Source organism: Mirounga angustirostris, unplaced genomic scaffold (assembly GCF_029215605.1).
Source record: "Mirounga angustirostris isolate CCGP_5_RB_7025 unplaced genomic scaffold, mMirAng1.0.hap1 SCAF_5, whole genome shotgun sequence".
Taxonomy (NCBI): Eukaryota; Metazoa; Chordata; class Mammalia; order Carnivora; family Phocidae; genus Mirounga; species Mirounga angustirostris.
In genome coordinates, this window is record NW_026991713.1 from 63,702,384 (window position 1) to 63,723,211 (window position 20,828).

General features: G+C 50.5%; 1 protein-coding gene across 2 annotated transcripts; it reads right to left on the bottom strand.

Moving 5' to 3' along the window:
- Window positions 1–5,656: 5,656 nt before the first annotated feature.
- Window positions 5,657–12,238, bottom strand: DNAJC22 (DnaJ heat shock protein family (Hsp40) member C22). 2 transcript variants are annotated; one of them, XM_064591302.1, is made up of 3 exons: window positions 11,460–12,238; window positions 9,392–10,349; window positions 5,657–7,829 (listed from the first exon to the last, which is right to left on the bottom strand). In XM_064591302.1, exons 2-3 carry the CDS (start codon window positions 10,229–10,231, stop codon window positions 7,644–7,646), a joined length of 1,026 nt encoding a protein of 341 aa, XP_064447372.1. In that variant the 5' UTR covers window positions 10,232–10,349; window positions 11,460–12,238; the 3' UTR covers window positions 5,657–7,643. The 2 variants fall into 2 exon arrangements, with proteins under 2 accessions (XP_064447372.1, XP_064447371.1); XM_064591301.1 differs by lacking the exon at window positions 11,460–12,238 and adding an exon at window positions 11,259–11,388.
- Window positions 12,239–20,828: the final 8,590 nt, after the last annotated feature.

The following is a 20,828-nucleotide window of genomic DNA, read 5'->3' on the forward strand; positions in this document are numbered from 1 at the left end:
AAGATTTGGATTAGCAGAGAGGAAAAATAGTTACAGGAAAGAAGAGTGACATTAGCCAAGGGATGAACATGAGAACAAGGAATGCACTGATAAGAAAAGAATTAGAGTTGGAAGGGAGATGGGTCTAAAATGATCAGTCTCCTGACTGTGCAAGAAAAGTCAACTGCTGAGAGGCAATGAATTCCCAGTCACTGAATATAAATAATATGGCACCACGTGCCCAGATGGAGCAGCTATTTGCTTGCCAATCCAAATTACACAGAAAAGCAATAAATTTACATTCTCTGCCATGGACCCCAGGAGTGAAAAGAAAGTATCAAGAGAAGCCAAGTCCAAACTGGTGGTTATGGGTATGGAGGGAGAGGTAAAGGAGTAACAATGAGCCTCACTGCCCTCAGACCTATTCCTTGGAAACATATGAATAGAAGACATTTATTTATATTTCCCCCATACTCTACCTGTTCCTTTCTTTATACTAATTCATCTGAAAGGTGCCTGACCTATTGATGCTAGGAAAAATGTCCCTTCAGGTGGTGCTTGCAAGCCAGGTTCTTGTGCTAACTCAGTCACTGCCCAGAGGACAATGTTCCCCACAACTTTTCCCAGCCCAGAAATGGGACTAAGGTCGGGTACAGAATGGATTTAAAATGATTCCCTTCCAACTTTCCCACACAGGGCACTGCTGAAACTTGTCAGTGAGGTTTAAATCCAGAAAAATCAAAGGTGACAATAAAAGTTGTAATCGTTTGCAAATAAGCAAATATGGGCTATGGAAAGGGTGGATGAGAGGTGAGGAGAAAGAAGAGAATTGGGAAGAAAAGGAAAATGAAAATAAAGAGAGCAACAAATTATTGAAATGAAGTCCCTTTCAGCAGGACCCTATGTAAATTTTTTCCTTTTGTTTTTCAAAACCCACCTTAACAAAACAAATGAACAAAACCAGGTAGTTGAACATGTTCCAATCTTTTACAGCGACCAAGAGAAAGATGGAAAGGAACATGAAGAGAAACCAAGAAATCAGCTTCTCAGGGTGTGAACTTCAAAAGCCAAAAACTCAGTGGCATGAAATGTGTATTCAAGCAAAGCTCTCACATGAGACAGACTACCCCAGAGTCCCCCAGGAGATCAAATGACATTTAGGAAACACGCTTCATTTGGAGCTTGCCCCGAACAACACCCAAATCCAACTTCACAGTTGCTCTTTCCTTCCCAACAAAAGGGGAGGACTGAATTATGGTAATGAACCTGCTAAAGTGGTACCACGAACAGATCCTTAAAAAAAAAGTGAAGGGACCTATTTGACCCTTGCGACAGCCTTAAGGCGCCATCTGCAGTTCTTAGCTAAGACTGCAATAAACCCAAAGTTCGGCTAGCTTGTTAGAACACCTACCGGTAAAGAAAAGAGAAAACAAAGAAATACTAAATTCAAGTCAGGGAGTCCTAAAAAGCCTCCTGGGTCTTAGAGTAGATGCAAGCATAGCTTTAAGACACAGTGCCTAGAAAAAGATCTAAGGGCCTTAGTTGGCTATAAGCTCAATGAGCAACCAAAAAAAGCTAATAAATTCTTAGACTGCTTGATTTAAAGGATGATATATTGTCCAGACCATGAGAACTTAATAGCCCCACAGTACTCCGTTCTGTCTGAACACATCTGAGAATTGCATTTATTCTGGGCACAATTTAAGAGCAATATTGACAAGACCTATAAAAATGTTCATACCCTTTGACCCAGTAATCCCACCCATGGGAATTTATTCTGAAATAATTCAAGAGAATAGATGAATTAGAAACATGAAGATATCGATGCAGCATTCTTTATAACAACAAAAATATATATATTAATAGCCTAAATGTCTCCCAAAAAGGGAATATTATACAGCATTAAAATATAATGATATGCTATTTGAAAAAATAGAACAAGAAACATAGAATGAGGGGCGCCTGGGTGGCTCAGTTGGCTAAGCGACTGCCTTCGGCTCAGGTCATGATCCTGGAGTCCCGGGATCGAGTCCCGCATCGGGCTCCCTGCTCGGCAGGGAGTCTGCTTCTCCCTCTGACCCTCATGATCTCTCTATCTCATTCTCTCTCTCAAATAAATAAATAAAATCTTAAAAAAAAAAAAAAGAAACATAGAATGATAATGCATGCTACAATATGGATGAATCTTGAAAACACTATGCTAAGTGGGAAAAAAAAGCCAGACACAAAAGGAGACATTGTATGATTCCATTTGTATAACATGTCCAGTATAGGCAAATCTATAGAGACAGAAAGTCTTAGTGGTTGCTAGGGGCTAGGGGAGGGGAGAACAGAGAGTGATCACTAATGGGTACGGGGTTTGTTTTGGGGAAGGCAAAAACGTCTGGAATTAGATAGTGGTGATGGTTGCACAACCTTATGAATATACTAAAAACCACTAAACTGTATACATTAAAAGGATGAATATTGTGGTATGTGAATTACATCTCAATTAAATATATGTATGTCTTCACAGTAATATATATACACACATATATATGCCTTCATAAGAATATATAAAATGCGTGTGACTCAGTGAGGGGGAAAAAGCCATACCAAATTGTGTCCTTGATATGATTCAATTATGTAAAAATTAATTATGTACATTTATGGATGAGGACTAGAATAGAACTTGAATACATGAAAACAGTTTAATGTAGGTGAATTTTTTTGTGGGGGGGTGGCCTTAATATGGTTCTTCAAGCAACTGAATATTTTATTTCCTTCCCAAGACAGTGTCCACAAGAGGGCAGACAGAAGATGACAAAACAGAACCATTTAGCACAAGCCTCAGCTAAAAAGTTAAGAACCCAGCATCCAGTGTGGAAAGCAATATCTAAGGTCATCTAAGTCTGGCTTCCTCATATTACGAAGGAAAAACTGAGGCTCAGAGTGGTAAAGCAGTAGGCTTTTCCCACAAGAGGTGGAGGGAGCAGCCCATCACCTCACTTCTCCGTCTCTTTCTACTAAACTACAGCGCTTCCGCAAACAAGGCAATGTTTTAGCTGGAAAAGGGAAGATTTAGAGGGATAGGAGATGAAGGGCAGGTTCTTATCAGGAAAGGGTTTTTTGTTGGGTTTTGTTCTTTGTAACAAGAGATGGCAGATCTAGAAAGAAATTACAGGGAAGCAAATTTCAGTCCAATAAAAGAACTTAACAATTAAGGATGCCCAAAAGGTGAAACAGGGAGCAGATTTCCAACTGAAGCGAAAGCTGAAATGGAAATCTTTGAGGAAAGCTGTTCTCAAGATTCTGCACTGAACGAGCACTTGGCATAGAGGCCTTCTCAATTCCTTTCCAACTCTTTAAAGGGTCTATACATTTTTTTATTTGTGGGAATGGGAGAATATGAAATCATTGAATTTCGTTAAATCTGCTCAGGTAGAGAATAAGGGAGACCTCACACTTGCTAATGTCTTAGGTTTATATAAATATGTAATTATTTTATAATGAATTTCTACTTTCTGCTGATTTTTGCTATGTCAGGTGCTTTGGGAAGCACATCCCCAGAAAGGTCTCTTAGTGATTATAATGTCCCAGCGTGGTGGCAAAAGCAGAATTCCCTTCCAGAAGTTCTCAAGTCACATGATTTTGTACCATTTCTTTCTTTTCAAAAAATGGCTGGGCTACACCATTGGCTATTAGGCATATGAACAGATGTCCCCGGAGTCGGGGGAGGGGAGAGGCGCAGGCAGTTTAATCCTGGTAAGGACTCAATTTCAGTACCTGTTCACAGGCCAGGACAAGAACGAAGGTGAAATCCAAATATGGTTTAACCAGTCTTTCCTACTAAGAGGTAAACATTTTTTGACCTCTTTCTCACTTCTCACCTAGTGCCCCAGCCCATGCCCACAAAAATTTCTCCTGTGCAAAACAAATCCACACTAAAGTGACCAGTGTGGCCTGGCTAAGAGTTGGGTGTGAGACCACCATACTGTAGCACCTCAGAGAGTGTAACTACCTCTCTGTTCTGCATAGAAGGACTGAGACTCCAGATGTTGGGGAATAGCCTCCCTAATCGAAATGAATCTGCCAAAGGATGACAAGAGATTTCTGCAAGGAGAATCTGCAGGTGAAAAGGGCCATCTTCCTAGCAGTTCCCCAGCTTCTTCCCAGAGATGCATCTTACCCTCAGAGTTGTCTCATTCTGAGGACTTCTGCTATCACAACTGGCCCAGATGAGCTCTACCCCATTTTACAACTATAGCCTAAGAACAGCCAAACCTAAACCACTTCCCTGGTTCCCCATAAACAGCTAAAAAAAGGCTGGAATTTTTCTTAATTATAAAACAAGAGAGAGGGACGCCTGAGTGGCTCAGTCGGTTAAGCGACTGCCTTCAGCTCAGGTCATGATCCCAGGGTCCTGGGATCGAGTCCCGCATCCGGCCTGGAGTAGGCCTGGAGCCTACTTCATTAAAAAAAAAAAAAAAAAAAAAAAGTACAAATTAGTATCTCAGTTTTTAGGGGAAACTAAGGCTCTCAGAGACTAAAGAAACCCGAAATCACAAACAGCTAGAAAATCATGGAACCAGATTCAAATCCTAATACTAATCCTTCTGATCATAAAACCTAGGCTTAAAGTCAAAAGACAAATCATAGACTGGGGGAAAATATCTATAACGCCTATGACAAAGGGTTAAGTTCCTAACAAGCAAGGATACCAACAAAATAGATTTCATAAAGACAAGCAGAAACATAATTTTTTTTTTTAAAGATTTTATTTATTTATTTGACAGAGAGACACAGCGAGAGAGGGAACACAAGCAGGGGGAGTGGGAGAGGGAGAAGCAGGCTTCCCGCTGAGCAGGGAGCCCGATGCGGGACTCGATCCCAGAACCCTGGGATCATGACCTGAGCCGAAGGCAGACGCTTAACAACTGAGCCACCCAGGCACCCCAGAAACATAATTTTTTTTTAAAAAAGGGAGATAATACATTCAGGCATTCACGAAGAAGAAATGCAAGTACCCAAGAAAAAAAAATTTTTTTTTTTTTTTTAAGATTTTATTTATTTATTCATGAGAGACAGAGAGAAAGAGGCAGAGGGAGAAGCAGGCTCCCAAGGAGCAGGGAGCCCGATGTGGGACTCGATCCCAGGACCCTGGGATCACGACCTGAGCCGAAGGCAGACGCTTAACCATCTGAGCCACCCAGGTGCCCACCCGAGAAAAATTTGAAAAGATGCCGAACTTTACTGTGAGTCAGGGAAAGGCAAATTAAAGTCATCAAATACTATTCCTTACCTATCATCTTGGCAAAAATTTAAGAGTGGTAATGTCCATTCCAGTACAAGGAAAGGGCCAGTTTCTTACATTGCTGGTGGAAGTGTAAATTGCTATAATCTTTTCCAGAAGTAACCTGATACAGTATCAATGAAAATTTAAAATATACATTCTGGGGGGGTGCCTGGATGGCTCAGTCGGTTAAGCATCTGACCGGCTCAGGTCATGATCTCAGGGTCCTGGGATTGAGCCCCAAGTCAGCACTCAGCAGGAAGTCTGCTTGTCCCTCTGCCTCTCCCCCTGCTCATGCTCTCTCTCTCTCAAATGAATAAATAAAACTTTAAAAATAAAAATAAAATAAAATACACATTATGTTTATTGGAATCTAGCATCAAAAAAACAAAAAGCACTGATACACACATTTAAAGATATTTATTGTAGCATTGCTCCGTTGAAACAACAGAAACTGCTCATCGATAGTTCCTATTTGAATAAATTAACATATAGCTATATTTTTGTATCAAAAGCTCATAACAAAATTTGAGAACAGTATAATAATTTTCCAAATCAAGTAAAGCCCTTAATCATTCTTTTGTCTCTTTTTCCTTATAGACTATTTTTAATATATTTACATTTTGCAGAAATAGTACTACATCTCATGTTAATAAGTTACTAATCAATAGCCTATGAAAATGCCTCATTAAAATTCCATGTGATAATCTGACAAATTGTGTTTTTCAGAAGAAGCGTATATCAATTTTTGGCAACTTTAAAAAGACGTAAAAGTTAATTTGGTCTTAAAATCATGGTATAAAAATTCATTGGCAAAAATTTTTTAATTTTTTTAATACATGAATACAAAGAAAAAAATCTACAAATTTCGTTCTTCTCCACTGATAAGACCATATTTTGTTTTAATCTGCAAGGAATACTAGCCAAAATAATTCTGCTTTTTAAAAATATATATATACCACTCAGAGTTAATTTCCAGGAAAAAAAAAGAAGAAAAAAAAAGCTTGAGGGATGTACACAAACACAAAAGAAGAGCAAGAAAGCTAGAGTAAAGGTATATAATTTTAACATCATGTTTCTGTTCTCCAGTGTCCCTGTGTATCCTAGGCTGTTTCTTCCGCACTTGGCTGGTTACATAGGAACTAAATAAGACCCTGTTGAGATGCTCAAGCTGCTGGTTCCCTAGAGTTTCCCCAAAGTTCTCATAAAGGCACATGAGATATAAAATCATGAATTTTCCCATGAGTTCCCATAAAACAATGTCATCTGTCCCTTAGCCAATGTTCCAGCGCACTCTATACTTCTTCTTTTTTTTTTTTTAAGATTTTATTTATTTATTTGACAGAGAGAGGGAATACAAGCAGGGGGAGTGGCTTGAGGGAGAAGCAGGCTTCCCGGCCAGCAGGGAGCCAGATGCAGGGCTGGATCCCAGGACCCTGGGACCATGACCTGAGCCAAAGGCAGAAGCCCAACGTCTGAGCCACCCAGGTACCCCGCACTCTATACTTCTTATGACACTTAGTTCAAAACACTGAAGGAGGTGAACTTTGATATCTGTGTATGTTATATCCCCCACCAGACTGTAAGCTCCTAGGCAGCAGAGTATATAGTTCAGAGTCATACCCCAAGTTTTGGGGACACCTGAGAATTCAGCCAGTCCAACCACCCATGTAAAATCTGAGGGCTCTCTACAATACTTCATCAAGCAGAAGAGTTTGTGATGGGGGTACTACCCGCCCCCCACAGCAGCTTGTTCCTTCTTGGGAAAAGTGTAGCTCCTAGTAAAGCTCTCCTATAAACGGAATCAAGATATTTTTCTGAAATTTTAAAATTTAACCCCTCTCTTATCCCTACTGTCACAGGACAGATTGTGAAATAGTAGAACCTTCATATTTTTCCTTCAATCTCCTAACTCAGTGCTTTGCACACAGAAAGAAAGAAAGAAAGAAAGAAAAAGAAAGAAAGAAAGAAAGAAAGAAAGAAAGAAAGAAAGAAAGAAAGAAAGAAAGAAAGAAAGAAAAGGGAAAAAAAGGAAAGGAGTGAAATGAAATTGATAAACAACCTTCCTCCATCACTCATCAACGTAACAGGGTAGGGCATGGTAGTATATTCTCTAAAAGATATTTTATTGGTTTTATAATATGCCTTTCATTTCACTATCTGATTTTAAGAAGAAATTGTCAGGAATACAATAATGAGAATTCAGAAATTTGCAACATAAATACATTCTTCTACCACAAAAGCTTTCTTACCCCTTTAAGTTGTTCTCATCCCCACTGCAAACAGTCAAGTTTCTTTAACGCTATTGGGATGACCCAAGTGGGCAAAGCCGGGCTGGGACAAGCTGCTTGGTTCTGCCAGAAAGAGTCCATCCCCAAGGGGAAATTTCTTCTCACCTCCAGGATCCCCTGGGCTTTCTGGGCTGACTCAGGACTTCATATGCAGCCTGAATCTCCAGGAAATGCCTCTGAGCCTCCTCGGTTCGGTGCCGGTTGTGGTCAGGGTGCCAGATCTTCACTAGCTGCCGGTATCTTTGATGTATTTCTTCATTTGTTGCCCCCTCTGAGAGACTCAAAACCTTAGGGAAACAGAAGCTGACAAATTAGAATTCCGTAAATTTCAGAGCACCTGGGCCTCTCCTGCTTGCTTGCTAAAGGAGGCTGTGCTATCCCTGGAGTTGGCTTCTACTTGTCTGAGAGAAAGACCAAGAGCCTCAGATTAGAATCCAGCCTTTGGAAACATGGGCTAGCCTGGATCTCATGGCAAGAACGAAGATTTGCCTTGAATCACAGCTGCCCATTTTCTAACCTGGGACTTCACATCCCTGACAAGATCTCTTCCTTGCAAGAGAAATAAGTACATATTATCCACCAAAGACATGTACAAGAATGTTCACAGCAACTTGATCAGAATGGTCCCAAACTGGAACTAACCCAAATGTTCATTAACAGTAGAGTGGATAGATAATGTGTAGTATATTCATACAATGGGATACTATACAACAATGGAAACAATTTATATTTGTAACAGTATTTATTCATACTGCATGCAACAGTATGAATAAATCTCACAAACATAATGTTGAATGAAAGAAGTCGGACGGGGTGCCTGGGTGGCTCAGTCATTAAGCATCTGCCTTCGGCTCAGGTCATGATCCCAGGGTCCTGGGATCGAGCCCCGTATTGGGCTCCCTGCTCAGCAGGAGGCCTGCTTCTCCCTCTCCCATTCCCCCTGCTTGTATTCCCTCTCTCGCTGTATAAATAAATAAATAAATAAAATCTCTGTCAAATAAATAAATAAAATCTTTTTTAAAAATTAAATAAATAAATATAAAGAAAGAAGTCGGACATGGGGTGTCTAGCTGGCTCAGTCGGTACAGCATGTGACTCTTGATCTCAGGGTTGTGAGTTCAAGTCCCATGTTAGGAATGGAGACTACTTTTTTTTTTTGAAAGATTTTATTTATTTATTTGACAGAGAGAGGCACAGAGAGAGAGGGAACACAAGCAGGGGAAGTGGGAGAGGGAGAAGCAGGCTTCCCGCCAAGCAGGGAGCCCAACCTGGGGCTCGATCCCAGAACCCTGAGATCATGACCTGAGCCGAAGGCAGACGCCCAACGACTGAGCCACCCAGGCACCCTGACGAATGGAGACTACCTTTAAAAAATAAACATAAATAAAATATAAAATATAAATAAATTAAATTTTAAAAGAAAGAAGTCAGACATAAAAGAGTACATACTGAATGATTCCATTTATCTGAAGTTCAAGAATGGGCAAAACTAATCTATGGTAACAGAAGTCAGAATAGAGGGATGCAAGGGAACCTTCTTAGTGCTGGATATATCCTATACTTTGATATGAGTGGTCGTTACATAGATGTATACATAAAACTTATACACTTTATATGTATCTCAATAAAAAGTAAACAACATATATGTATCCTTTTCCCACTCACTATTAGAGCCTCTGTACCTTCACCCATTGCACACAGAAGCCCAAAGAAATCAGGACACTCTTCTAGGGCCCGGCCCAGCAGACATGAAAACAGTACTTCCACGGAAGGGGGCATCATTTCCAATAAAGCTTAGCTTAACTCCCAGAGCTGTCCCAGCCAGGAATGAGAGAGAACAAAGCCTTACCTGGTAAGCCAGCTGACGCTTCTCTTCCTGAAAACTGCTAACAAACTCATAGAGCTTCTCCCACTCCTGGAAGTAGCCGCTGCTGAAGCCAGGATCCCCCACCAGCAGCCTCCAGACCCGGTAAGGCAGAAGGAGGACAGACTCCGTGAGGGGGCCAAGGAGGGGGAAGAAGCTGAACCAACTCAGGAAGGAGCCAAGGGTTTCTGCCACATAGCTGAGGGTGGCTGCTGTGTTGCAAAAGGCGCTGTAGGCTAGTGGGCCTGTGAAAGCCAGGTAAGCCAAGCCCAGACGATAGAGCCGAACACTAAGCGTCTCTGACCCAACTGAAGCTTTATAGCGGCGATGCTTCTGGGCTGTAATGCTGGCAGCCAAGCTAATGGGCAGGATGGCTATGGGGCGGCCATAGAAGAGAGGGGAAGTAAGAAATGCTGCCCCTAGAGTATTCTTAAAGTCTGAGGTCTGGTTGCCAACAGCAGCCACCAGCAAGACCCCTAAGCCAACTGCCAGTGGGAGGCCCAAAATATAGAAGTTGGCCATGAAAGAAAGGCTAATGAGAGCCACCAGGCCAAAATAGATGCCCACTATCATCTGGGCGACAAAGCGAATAAGACTCAGAGGGGGTGTCCTCCCTCCGGAGCTCTGCCTCTGCCGCTCGGTTCTGTTGGCCTGAGCTACAAAGCTTGGGAGCTTCCAGAATTCCCAGAGCCAGCCGAGCCCACCCCCTCCCAGGGTAAGCATCCAGAGCAGTGCATGACTGTCCCGCCCAAGGTATAGGTGGTGGAGCCCAGCAGGGCCCCCTACAGCCCAGAGGGCATAGGTCACCAAGAGCCCCTTGGCCATCCTCTAAGGAAAAGGTGTCAGATCAAGTTCAGTGGCACCTGACATTGCCCAGAATGCAGAAATCTGGGGTCATCTGTGAGAATCATGGCTGTTATGGTCCCAGAGTTATCCTTAGACCCTAAGAGATGGAAAAAAGCAGTGGTAAGACTATATCCAGGTCCCAACCCAGCAAACCATTTCTCCTTCCAACAATAATCAAGTGCAGATCTTCCTGAGTGTCCCTGAAATGCAGATTCTCCCATACCCTTTGATCTGGCACCTCATTTCTGTTTTTTTACAAGCATAGCCACTCCAAATTTAGGAGAGAAAAATGTTTTTAAATACTTTCAGTTGATGTAGAACTCAGCAGACGGACAGAAAAGCAGCAGCTTAAGTTTCAGACCACTGATTCCTGGAATGACTTATGGGGGGAGTGGAGCGAACAGGAGTGAATAGAATGCCCTTCTAAAGTTTCTACACATTTTGAAAGTCCCCTGCCCCTCCCAACGCTCCTCAAGTTCACCCTATGGCTGCCCTCAGACACATGGCCAAGGTTTCAGCCCCTCTCCAGCCTTCCCATCTCTCCAAACCACGCAATCTTCCCACAAGTCACACTTGAAAGAGGGTCCTGAGGTCCCTCCACTTAAACAGCTCTGGAAAACTAACATTTTGACCTAGACCCTGGCACCCCGCAAAGGCGGACTTGGAGTCTCTACAAAGAGGCCTGATGAACACCCAGAACACCAAACCAGATGCCAACGTGTGCCTGCCAGTGTCTCCCCGCTACGTAGAGTGGGCCTCAAGACCACCAGCCAGTTACCTGCTAGTCCCAGGGTGGGCGGCCGTACCTGGGTACTCCGGCTCCCAGACCCCGTCAGACCAGTCATTTCCTTTGACTAGAAAGTCAAAATGGCCCCTCTCACTCCGCTCCCACTTGCATCCAAATGGACTTTGTCTTTCTGTGTTTGCTGTGTCACGGAAGTGGGGCCGTCCGGATCAGGCCCCTCCCTAAGCACCCCCCGCCCCTCCCCGGCCTCTTCGGGATCACCTTTCAGCCTCGGGCTCCTCTCGCCCGCCCTTTCGGTAAAACTCGGTGTAAGGCTTTCAGGGCGCATCCAGCCTCCCCGGGCTCAAAGGGGAGGGCGCAGCGCCCCACTCCGGGCCCAGCTTGCCTGCACCGCGGCACCGCCGCCACCAGGTGGCGCTGCCGCTTACGGAAGGGCGTGGCCGGGCGGGTCTCCAGACTCACCTTGTCCAGTTGCCGGGGCAGAGTAACCCAGAGCGGTTCTCTACAAACGCAGAAATAGGCCTTTGGTCGCCCCTTTCCACCCCTACAGACGAGAGGGTGACTTGTCCCTCACCTCAGGGTGCGCTCTCTTCCTACTCCGTTGTCTTCCAAGACTGCCATGGATGGCTCCATTTCCAATTCTTCTAAGGCTGACTCACCCATGCAGAGGCCTCAGAGAGGACCTCCAGCCCCCGAGTTTGCCTCATCTGCCCCACCTCCAGGCCTGCCAGTCAGGGGGATTACATCGAGACCTGAGCCTGAGACCTGAGGGGCCTCCAGATCTAGCCGGAGCCCAAGTCCGCTGTATCCTGAGGCCTACGGGCAAGAGGCAGAATCAGTAGCAAAAAGGGATATGGGGTGAGGGGCGTCCCATCGGGAGAGCAGAGCGGGAGCGAGAGCGAGGCCGCAGCACCAGAGCAGTCGGCCTTCCTCCCACCTCGATGCTGGGAAGGAGCTGGGATGCAAGATGCCTTCGCTTCAGTGCCCTGGGCTCCAATCCTCGTTCTGCTACGTGACCTTGGCTAAGTCACGCCGCTTCTGGGGCCTGTTTCCTCCTCTGTAGAGGAAAGGCTTGGATCTCCAAGGTCCCCCAGCCTTGACTTGGGGGTGCGGTGGGCCTGGTGGCCCACACGCCCGTCTCCTCCGCGTCGCGGACAGAGTGCTTCTGTTCCTCCACAGCGCCAGCCCCTCAGCCCTTATCCCGGCCCGGGGAGGGAACGCGGCTCGCCTAAGGTGCCTGAGGGCTCACGGAGGGGCCAGCGCTGGGAGGGGCCCCAAAGCGACGCTGGAGCCGCCAGCTGGGGGGCGGGGGCGGACAGGGCGCTGAATAATGAATGAGACTTAATTGGGCCCGCTCTGCCAGGCGGCGCGCTAAGCTCGGCAAACAGCTCCGGCGGCGGCGGCCGCCGCTGGACAAACAAACTCGCTCCCCGCGCTGGAAGCGGGGTGGGGGAGGCAGCGGCGGAACGGGGAGGGAACGGGTAGGCCGCCTGGCCCCTGGGCCGCCGCGCGCCGCCAGCTCCGAGGCCCGAGGAACCCAGGGCTGTTGGGCGGCGCTGGCCTCCCAGAGAGTGGTGGTCGGGAACCGGGCTCAGGGTTCGATCCCTGGAAGCGAGGGCTGGGGGGGGGGGGGGGGGGGGAGAGAAGCGGATTGTGCGGTGGGAGCCAGGGGCCCAAGGGCGACAGGAGTGCGCGGAAAAGATGGAGAAATGAGTGGCGGGCGGAGGAGAGAGGGAGAAATGAGGGAAGAAAAAGCGCACCGGGGGAGGGGCTGTCGGGGGGGGGCGGGAGAAGAGCAGTTACCGAGAGGAAAGGGAAGACTGATGGAGGAACAAGAGAAGGGAGGCGCGAGGGGCCGGGAGAAGAAGAATTGGAGAAGAGTCAAGGAGAGGGATGGGAGGTGACCGGAATGAGAACGAGAGGGCGGCGGGGCGGGCAGGAGGCGCCCCTGCCTCCGCCTCGCCCCGCCGCGCTCCCGCCCTAGCGCTCTCTCCAGCCGCCCGCACTCACTTTGTCACAATTACGGGGCCGTCACTCGGCCCGGATTGTTTTCCCCAAATTGTTGTTCTATAAACTGGCGCGGGTGGGAAGTGGGGGGGTCTGACAAGCTGAAGCGGGAGGGGAGGGTCTGAACCGCGGTGGCGGAGTATCTACCCACAAGCGGACCGGGGCGGGCAGGTGAATCCAGCGACCCACGCGGGGACTCTGGTCGGTGCCCCAGCCTCGCTGCAGGTCCCGCTTTTTTAACCTTCCTGGCCCTTCTCAGCCTCGGCTGCCTCGGTTTCCCCAACAGAGGACTGTGAGGATTGGAGGGCAGGGGCCGCCGCGGCAGTTGTATGTGGGGCCCAAACTTCCCCGCTCGCCCATTCTCTTTTGTTCTTGATACCCCGGCCACAGCGGGAGGGGGTCTATCCCAGCTCAGCCGTCCCCAGAGCGCCCCTCGGATGCCTGCTCACTCCCGCTGGATGGCCAGACTCCCACCCCCCACAGGTCTAGGCCACCCCCTGCCCCGCCCGCGCCCTCCAGCCGCTCGGTGCCCCCACGCCACCTTGTCCCTCAATTGCGCAAACATCTGTTGCGCGCCCACTGTGAGCCAGAGCCGCGCCAGCCTTCCTCCCCCCGCACCTCTCCCCCGCCACCCGCCCCTGCCGGCCCGCCCGGCCTGTCGGCTTCGTGACAGCCGCCGCCGAAGCCCAGGCCCCGCGGGAGCGGCCTGAGAGGAGCCGCCGCATGGCTGGCTCCGACACCGGCCTCCCCGGCGGCTCCAGGAGCAACGGAGGGTGGCGGCCGCTGAAGCGAGACCGGAGCCGGCCCGCAGAGTTGGCAGAGCTGGGCCGGGGAGGGGGGAGAACCCCTGCGCGGGCCTGTCTCCCCGTCTCTGAGGCCTGTCGGTCTCCTCATGCCATTGCCCTAGGGTCGGCCCGGCCGGGAGCCCGCCGGGCTCCGCGCGCCTGGGACCCGGTTGGCTCCCGTGCCCCCTCCCCCAGTCCGGGTGATTTACACGCGGGCTCGGCGCAGCGGCCGCTTCCCAATCAGGAATATCGACCCCGGGCGGGGCCCCCGGGCCGCATCGATCCCTCTAAGGCTCGGGATTTAAAAATGTCAAATTTGCCTTTTCCAGGCGGGTGGAGGGGCGGGGGAGGGGGGTGGTGGAGGTGGGGGATGGAGGAGGGCGGCTGCGGGGGTGGGGGCGGACAACGGGGCATCGACCAGGTGCTTGTGCCCTGAATGAGAAGCGACCGGGTCGTGGCTATCCTTGGGTTGCAGTCGCCTCTAGATGCGGGCAGGAAGGAAGCCTTGCTTCCTTTCCCATTCCCATGGGCCTCACCGTTGCATTGGCGTATTCCCAAACGGAGAAGCCACAGAGGAACAAAGACATCCCCCAAAATGTAGGGAGACAAATTTGGAGGAGATTCCTAAACATGGGCACAAGAAGAGGTACAGAGAGAAAGATATAGAGGCTCCAAGAGATACCCTAGCTATGAGGAAGAGCAAGGCACAGGGAAGGTGGCTGAAAGACACACTGAACAAAACCGGAGACCAGAGACCCAGAATCACCCCCCAACTCTGCCCTATAGACCCAGGAGATTCAGGACTGGGAAAGAAGTCAGGCTTGGGCGCCTGGGTGGCTCAGTTGGTTAAGCGGCTGCCTTCGGCTCAGGTCATGATCCTGGAGTCCCGGGATCGAGTCCCGCATCGGGCTCCCTGCACAGCGGGGAGTCTGCTTCTCCCTCTGACCCTCTCTCTCTCTCTCATTCTCTCTGTCTCAAATATAAATAAAATCTTTAAAAAAAAAAAAAAGAAGTCAGGCTTAACCTTTTGGTGTGTTTGAGTATGGGGGAGGACAAAGCCAGGTGAAGAAAGAGTTATTAGAGAGAGGAATCAGACTAGAATTAGCCTTATTCTCCCAAGGTTTCAACTAGTAACTGGACCTGAGATCCAAAAGATAAGGGTCCCAGGGGCCACTAGCCCAGGTTCCAAAGAGGTCTGATGGTCTGACCCCTGACTGAGATCCATGTCCTCCTCTCTGACCACCACCAGCTTGGGGAACTAAGATGTGTTGGAGAACACATCCTGTATGTGATGAAGACTGTGTATATGTAGGGGTGTGGACTATAGAAAACTCTAGTAACCACTTCCTTCCCCAGGACTCAGCAACTGGGTCTCCAGGCTTTGGAAAAAGCATCCATTACTTTCAGGAAGGTTGGGGAAGGGGTGATGTCTGGGGTGGACGTGATGGAAAGGAGCACTTGTCCAGACCAGCATCCTCACAGTTAACATCTATCCCCCCCACTCCCAGCAGCATACCTCAGCTGTCACTGTGCAGACTGCCATTTCCCACAGAACTGGAGCAAGCTGACAGCGAGTAGTGTGGGGAGGTGGTGGGGGCAGCGCAGACACGAAAGAAGAGGTTGTGGCTGATCCTTAGACACACACAACACACACCACCACCGACAAAATCAGGTCGACACATTCCTAAAACTGACCCACACTGTCACTGACTTCCACGTGTGACTCACACGCATCAATCAATCCCTGTCACACACACCATCTCTGTGTGCGCAGACATGCACAATTCCTCCCAGGTCAGGCTGAAGCGCCCAGTCCTAGGGCCTGTCTACACACTTTCTTAGACCTTAAATCGCCTAACCCAAGGAGAGGGCTTAGGTTCCCGCCCCCACTCCCCAAATTCTACAACCAGAGCCAGCTCCAACGGCTGAGAGGCCGAGCTCAAGGAAGTCAAGTACCAGGGTCGAGGCGAAGAATCGGGAGCTGACCGGTCGGTGGGGCTATTAAACACCTCCCTTATTCTCCCTCCTGCCACTGGCCTCTTTCCGGGCACGTCCACTCGCCGCTCGCCTGGCCCGCCGTCCGCCTGTCAGTCGAGTAATGAATGCGCGCTCCGGGGCCCGGGCCCCCCGGGAGTCGTTCATCACTGCCAGCCACCACCCACCTCTCGGCCGCCCGCCGGGAGGGTAAGCGGCCCAGGCGGCGAGAGCCCCTCTCCCCCCCACCTCGACCACTAATTGTCAGATTGAGATGTTGATTTGTCAGCTGGGACCTAGCGCCAAAGAATCCGCAGTAAAACCCGGACTCCTTGAACTTCCTCTCGGCTGCGTGCGGGTTCGCCCAGCCCTGGATCTTTTCTGGATTTGATGTGGACGGGTTGGATTTCACTTAGAGATGGGCAATGGGAGCGCAGTATCACTCGATTCCGATAGGAGGCGCACCAGGCTACAGACCCTCAGTTTCCCTAGGAAAGCTCATCTTGGGCGCAGTTCCACTTGTACAGACCGGAGGCCCCTAGGGCTTCGTCCCCCAGTCTCCCAGCAGGGGGCGCCTGGCCCACCACCCTCTTCTCTTCTGCAGCTAGATCCCTGCTTCCGCACTGGAAGCCCCCAAGGCAGCGGTCCCCCAGTCCGCCTTCAGGTCACGCCCGTGGCCATATCCTGCCCTCTCTCTCTTGCAGGTGCCTCCGGCCTCCCGCAGCCCTCGGTTCTCCCGCAGGAGGCGCCCCTGTTGCAGGTCCGCCCTCGCCTTGCCCTAGGCGCCTAGGCTCTAGTCCCACCCCCGCCCTCTCCCCAGCCAGGGCCCCGGAGCTCCCCTGGCGGCCGGCTGAGTGACGGGCGGCCGGTGATTATGCGGAGGGGGGAGCGGGGTGCGCCGCGGGCGGCAGCGCTGACCCTTCACATTTCCGATCCGCCGGGACCCTCATCCATCCGAAGCTGCTCTTTGTCTGGCCGCCTAATTGCCGGCGGACAGGATGGATGGCGGGACCGACAGCCGCGGAATCCCTAATAAAGGCCGCGGCCGCCGGGGAGGGAGCGCGGAAAGGAGGGGGAGCAAGAAGGAAGGGATGGAAGGAGGTGGGAGGAAGCACCCGGCCGCGGCCGCCAACTCAGAGCCGCTGCGCGCGGCTCACGCTGTAGCCAGGCCGTCCTGGGGTGCAGGACCAGGCGTCCTGGATGGACCCGGGTCCGGGCGCGGTGGATATGGGTCTTGTTAAGTGTCCTGTTTGTTGGAGAAGAGGAAAGAGCCGCGAGCAGAAAGAGCATCCTAGGGCCGACCCCGCTTAGCCTTGCCCTCGAGGCTTCCAGCTTGGCTCTGCCTCCTGGGCTCCCGGCTCTCGCCAGCTGGCGCCCCTCCCTCGGCCCCCTGCACACCCCCTCCTCTGCTCACCTGTCGGTCTCCCAGCGCGGATCCAATATCCCGGCGGAGAAATGAGGGGTCTGACAGCTGTCTGTGCGGCCGCTCGCCACATTTCATTAACTGGAGGCTGGAGCGGGAGGATGGTGGGGGCCAGTGGGGAGCAAAAGGAGGCGGAGAGGGAGGCCAGGGCGAGGAGATGCACCTGGCCAGGGGTCAAGGGCTGCGGAAGTAAGTCAGCAGCGCGATCCTGCCTGACAGACACCTTGGAAACAGTCTCTGCCCCCTCCCGGTGGGAGCCAGGAGCCTGTCCTCAGCCCAGTGGGCGCTAGCGCGGCCCTTTGAACCCCAGGCTGCACGGAGCTGCGGTGCTAGGAGGAGTGGCAGCCCTAGGGCTTGCCGACCCTCGGCGCAATGGGGCAAAATGTGCGCGGGACCTTGGGCCGAGACTGTTTTCCCACCGGTGGTGGGAAGAGAGAGGCCCTCAGCGCCACCCCCCTGCCCCGGCCAGCTTTCCTCCCTTTTGCCTCTTGAAAACAATTTTCCTCCGATTGGTTTCGTTTCCTTCTCCATCCCTATTCTCTGCCCACTCCTTTTGAAGGGCTCCTCTCCGCAGCTAACTTCCTCCGACGGTTAGCTAACAATTGAGCACCTGTTGGGTATCAGGCTCCACAGCGCAGGGGTGGGGGATGAGGGACACTGAGCCAAGGCCCTGCCCTGTTGGCCTCACTCACATAGATCTCCTCCGAGACCCGTTCAAATCTCGCTCCTCACTCCTGCCCTGCTTCTCTCCCCCTTCCACTGTCTCCATCTCCAACTCTCTTCTCCAGGGCACTGAGATCAGAACTCTAGTTCTAGGCCTGCCACTTACAGGGTGATACAAGGCAAGCCATTTCTCCTTTCTGGGCCATTGCCTCATTTGTAAAAATGGAGACGCTATATCCACCTCTCAGGGGTGCTGTGAGGATGCAGTAAGAACTTGCATATAGAAGCCCTAAAATACAGCAAACACTCAATTATATCATTTCCCTTTCCATGTTATCCCCTGTCCTCTCAGGTGGGCAAAGTTCCTTTCTCTTCATACCAGGGGTCTGGTACCAGGCAACCCAGGCTGCTTCCAGTTCTGTGTGCTCTTACATGTGGGCGCTGGAAGCCAGCGTGTGTGTGAGGGGGTGGGGGCCATACTATAAATTACCCAAAAAGTGAGGAAGGAGAGAGTGCAAGCAAACAAAAGTGCTTTCTTAGATCGTGATGTGACATCAGCCAGCTGGTCTCTCTCCTCTTACAAATGAGGAAACTGAGGCTTGTGGAGGTTCCCCTGCTAGTGACAGGGACAGGTCACACTGCTAGGATCTTTCCTCCCATGAGCCCTCTATTGCTCATCTCCTCACTCCTCTTCTTCCCTTGAGGGGGTCTGGGTCAGTGACAAGGAGTGTGGGAGAAGGAACAAAAAGAGAGAACCTTCAAGGAGCCAGGACCTTTCCACTAGACTTCATAAAATTTTAACACAAAAACTTCCTCAGAGTAGAAAGCACATATCACATGCAAATCATATGCTAATCACATGCTAATCCAAAGTCTGGTCCTCAGAACTCTGACACACACCTGGCTGTAGACTCTGGGGGAAATTCTTGGGAGACCCCTGGGTTCCAGGACAAGACAGACAAGAGATGTGTTCCACTTAGGCTCAGGTTATGGAGTTAGGATTCATTTTAGGATTGGAGAGGAGTCAAGTATATAATTTGGGATTAGGGTCAGGGGTAGTGCAGAGTCAAGGGTGGAGGTTAAGGTAGGATTCAGACTGGGCTGTCTTTTTATTTTACTTATTTATTTTTAAGTAAGTTTTATGCCCAAAGTGGGGCTTGAACTCACAACCCCAAGATCAAGAGTCACATGCTCGTCTGACTGAGCCAGCAGGTCGCCCCTGGGCTGTGCTTTTAAAGAGGGGAGTATAGGGGACTCTTTAAAGGCCTCCTTTCCCCTCCCCTCCCCCCATCAAACTCGTCCCCACCTCCACTGTCCTTGCCACGTCCTGCAGCACACCCTTCCCTGCCTACTTCCCTTCCCAACCACACCACCTCCCTGGGGCCTCCCAGTTTGGCTGCCTGGGGAGCTCTGGATAAATCGTCCCAGACCCCAGCCTGAGCCTCAGCATTTCCTCTTGAGCCCAGACACTTGGCTTCTAGCCCCAGGAGCACTGGCTGGCCTTGACCCTACCCAGGTCCCTCATCGGCCGAATGTGACAGCTGCAGGGGAAGCAATAAGGACCTGGTGAGCTGGCAGCTTCATTCCAGAGCGTGGGGAAAGAGCAACAGAACATGAATAAATTCATGGAGCTGGCCCCTCAGCTCCCTGTGAGCCAAGCCTGCTCCCCCCCCACCACACAGACCCGCTGCCGCCTGCAGCCCTGCTGGTCACCACAGCTCACAGCCTGGGCTGGGGACGGGAGGAGAAGGGACACTCCAGAGAGAAGAGGGCTGGGACCTTCAAGGGGCTGAGGTGAGGGGCTCAAAGAGAGGGCCTCGGTGAGTAGGAGAGTGGGTTGGGGAATGGGGCTGAGCAGTGAGGGCCTCTGGTCAGAGGAGGGAGGGCAAGGAAGGAGGGAGGAGGAAGGAGAAGGGTGGCAGGACCTGGGGACGATGGGGCTTGAGGATCAGGCAGCGTAGGCCAGCCTGAGCCCTGGCCTGCTCTCTCCTCTCTGATCCATCCATCATCCAGCCTGGGGGAGTAGTTCTGGAATTAGACATGCACGGGGCCGACTTGGCCCTCAGCCCCCCGAGGAAGACAAATGGCGACAAAGACCTTGAATAAAATTTGTATTTATGGTTGGAGGAGGAGGCCCCTCCCCCACTGACTGCCAATCCTTTCTCTCCCAACCCTTTCAAGCATGTAGGGGCCTCCCTCCACACCAGCCGAGCCTCAGCAACCTCTTCTTCCTGCACCATTATGGGCTGGGAGGTGCAGGAAAGGGGTACAGAAAACAAGATGAGGGGAATCACCTTTCACCCAATAATCATGCCCTGGTGTGCCCCATGCCCTCCATTTTGCATTATTTATTCCTATGTATTACAGTCCTGGCTTATCCTAGTCAATAAGAGGTCCTTTGCAGCTGTCCACCTCCAGGGTCTCCAAACATCTCCACTTTTGCCAGTCCTGGAGCCCCTTTTCCAAACCTCTGGCCCTAGGGTCCCTTGTGAGCAAGAAATTTCCTCCAGAGGTGCCAGACCCTAAGGAAGGATTCAGCCACTAGCTTTTTTCCTGAACTCTGACCCCTCACAGAGGGGGATCTATCAAAGCTTGTGTCCCCTCTTGGTCACTCAGAATGACAGAAACAGTCACCTCTCACAGGAGGGTGCCCAGCATTTAATCTGCATTTTAGTTGTGTTAATTTGCATAACCAACTTCAAATCCCTCCCTCAAACATTTACTATGTGGGATCCAACTTCTTTGGGTTGCCATCTAACCACAAATTTTTGGGAAGGGGAAAGAGGCAGAGATGCTGGAACTGGACAATGTCTGGGACTTGGGCAGGAGTGGTGCTGGGCTGGGCTGGGCAGGCAGGACAAGTGGGAGACTACAGCTGCTTTCTGACTCTTTCTCCCCAGTAGATTCTCTACTTTTCAGTCCTAAGATAGGAGAGATGGCATTCATGGGGCCCCACATTTAGGGGCTAAGAGGAAGCCA

Excerpts from the sequence above, each read along its gene's own strand:
- DNAJC22 (XM_064591302.1), bottom strand. The coding sequence starts at position 10,231 with ATGGCCAAGGGGCTCTTGGTGACCTATGCCCTCTGGGCTGTAGGGGGC. Across the intron at positions 7,830-9,391 it reads AGCGTCAGCTGGCTTACCAG|GTTTTGAGTCTCTCAGAGGG; the intron begins GTAAGGCTTTGT and ends TGTTTCCCTAAG.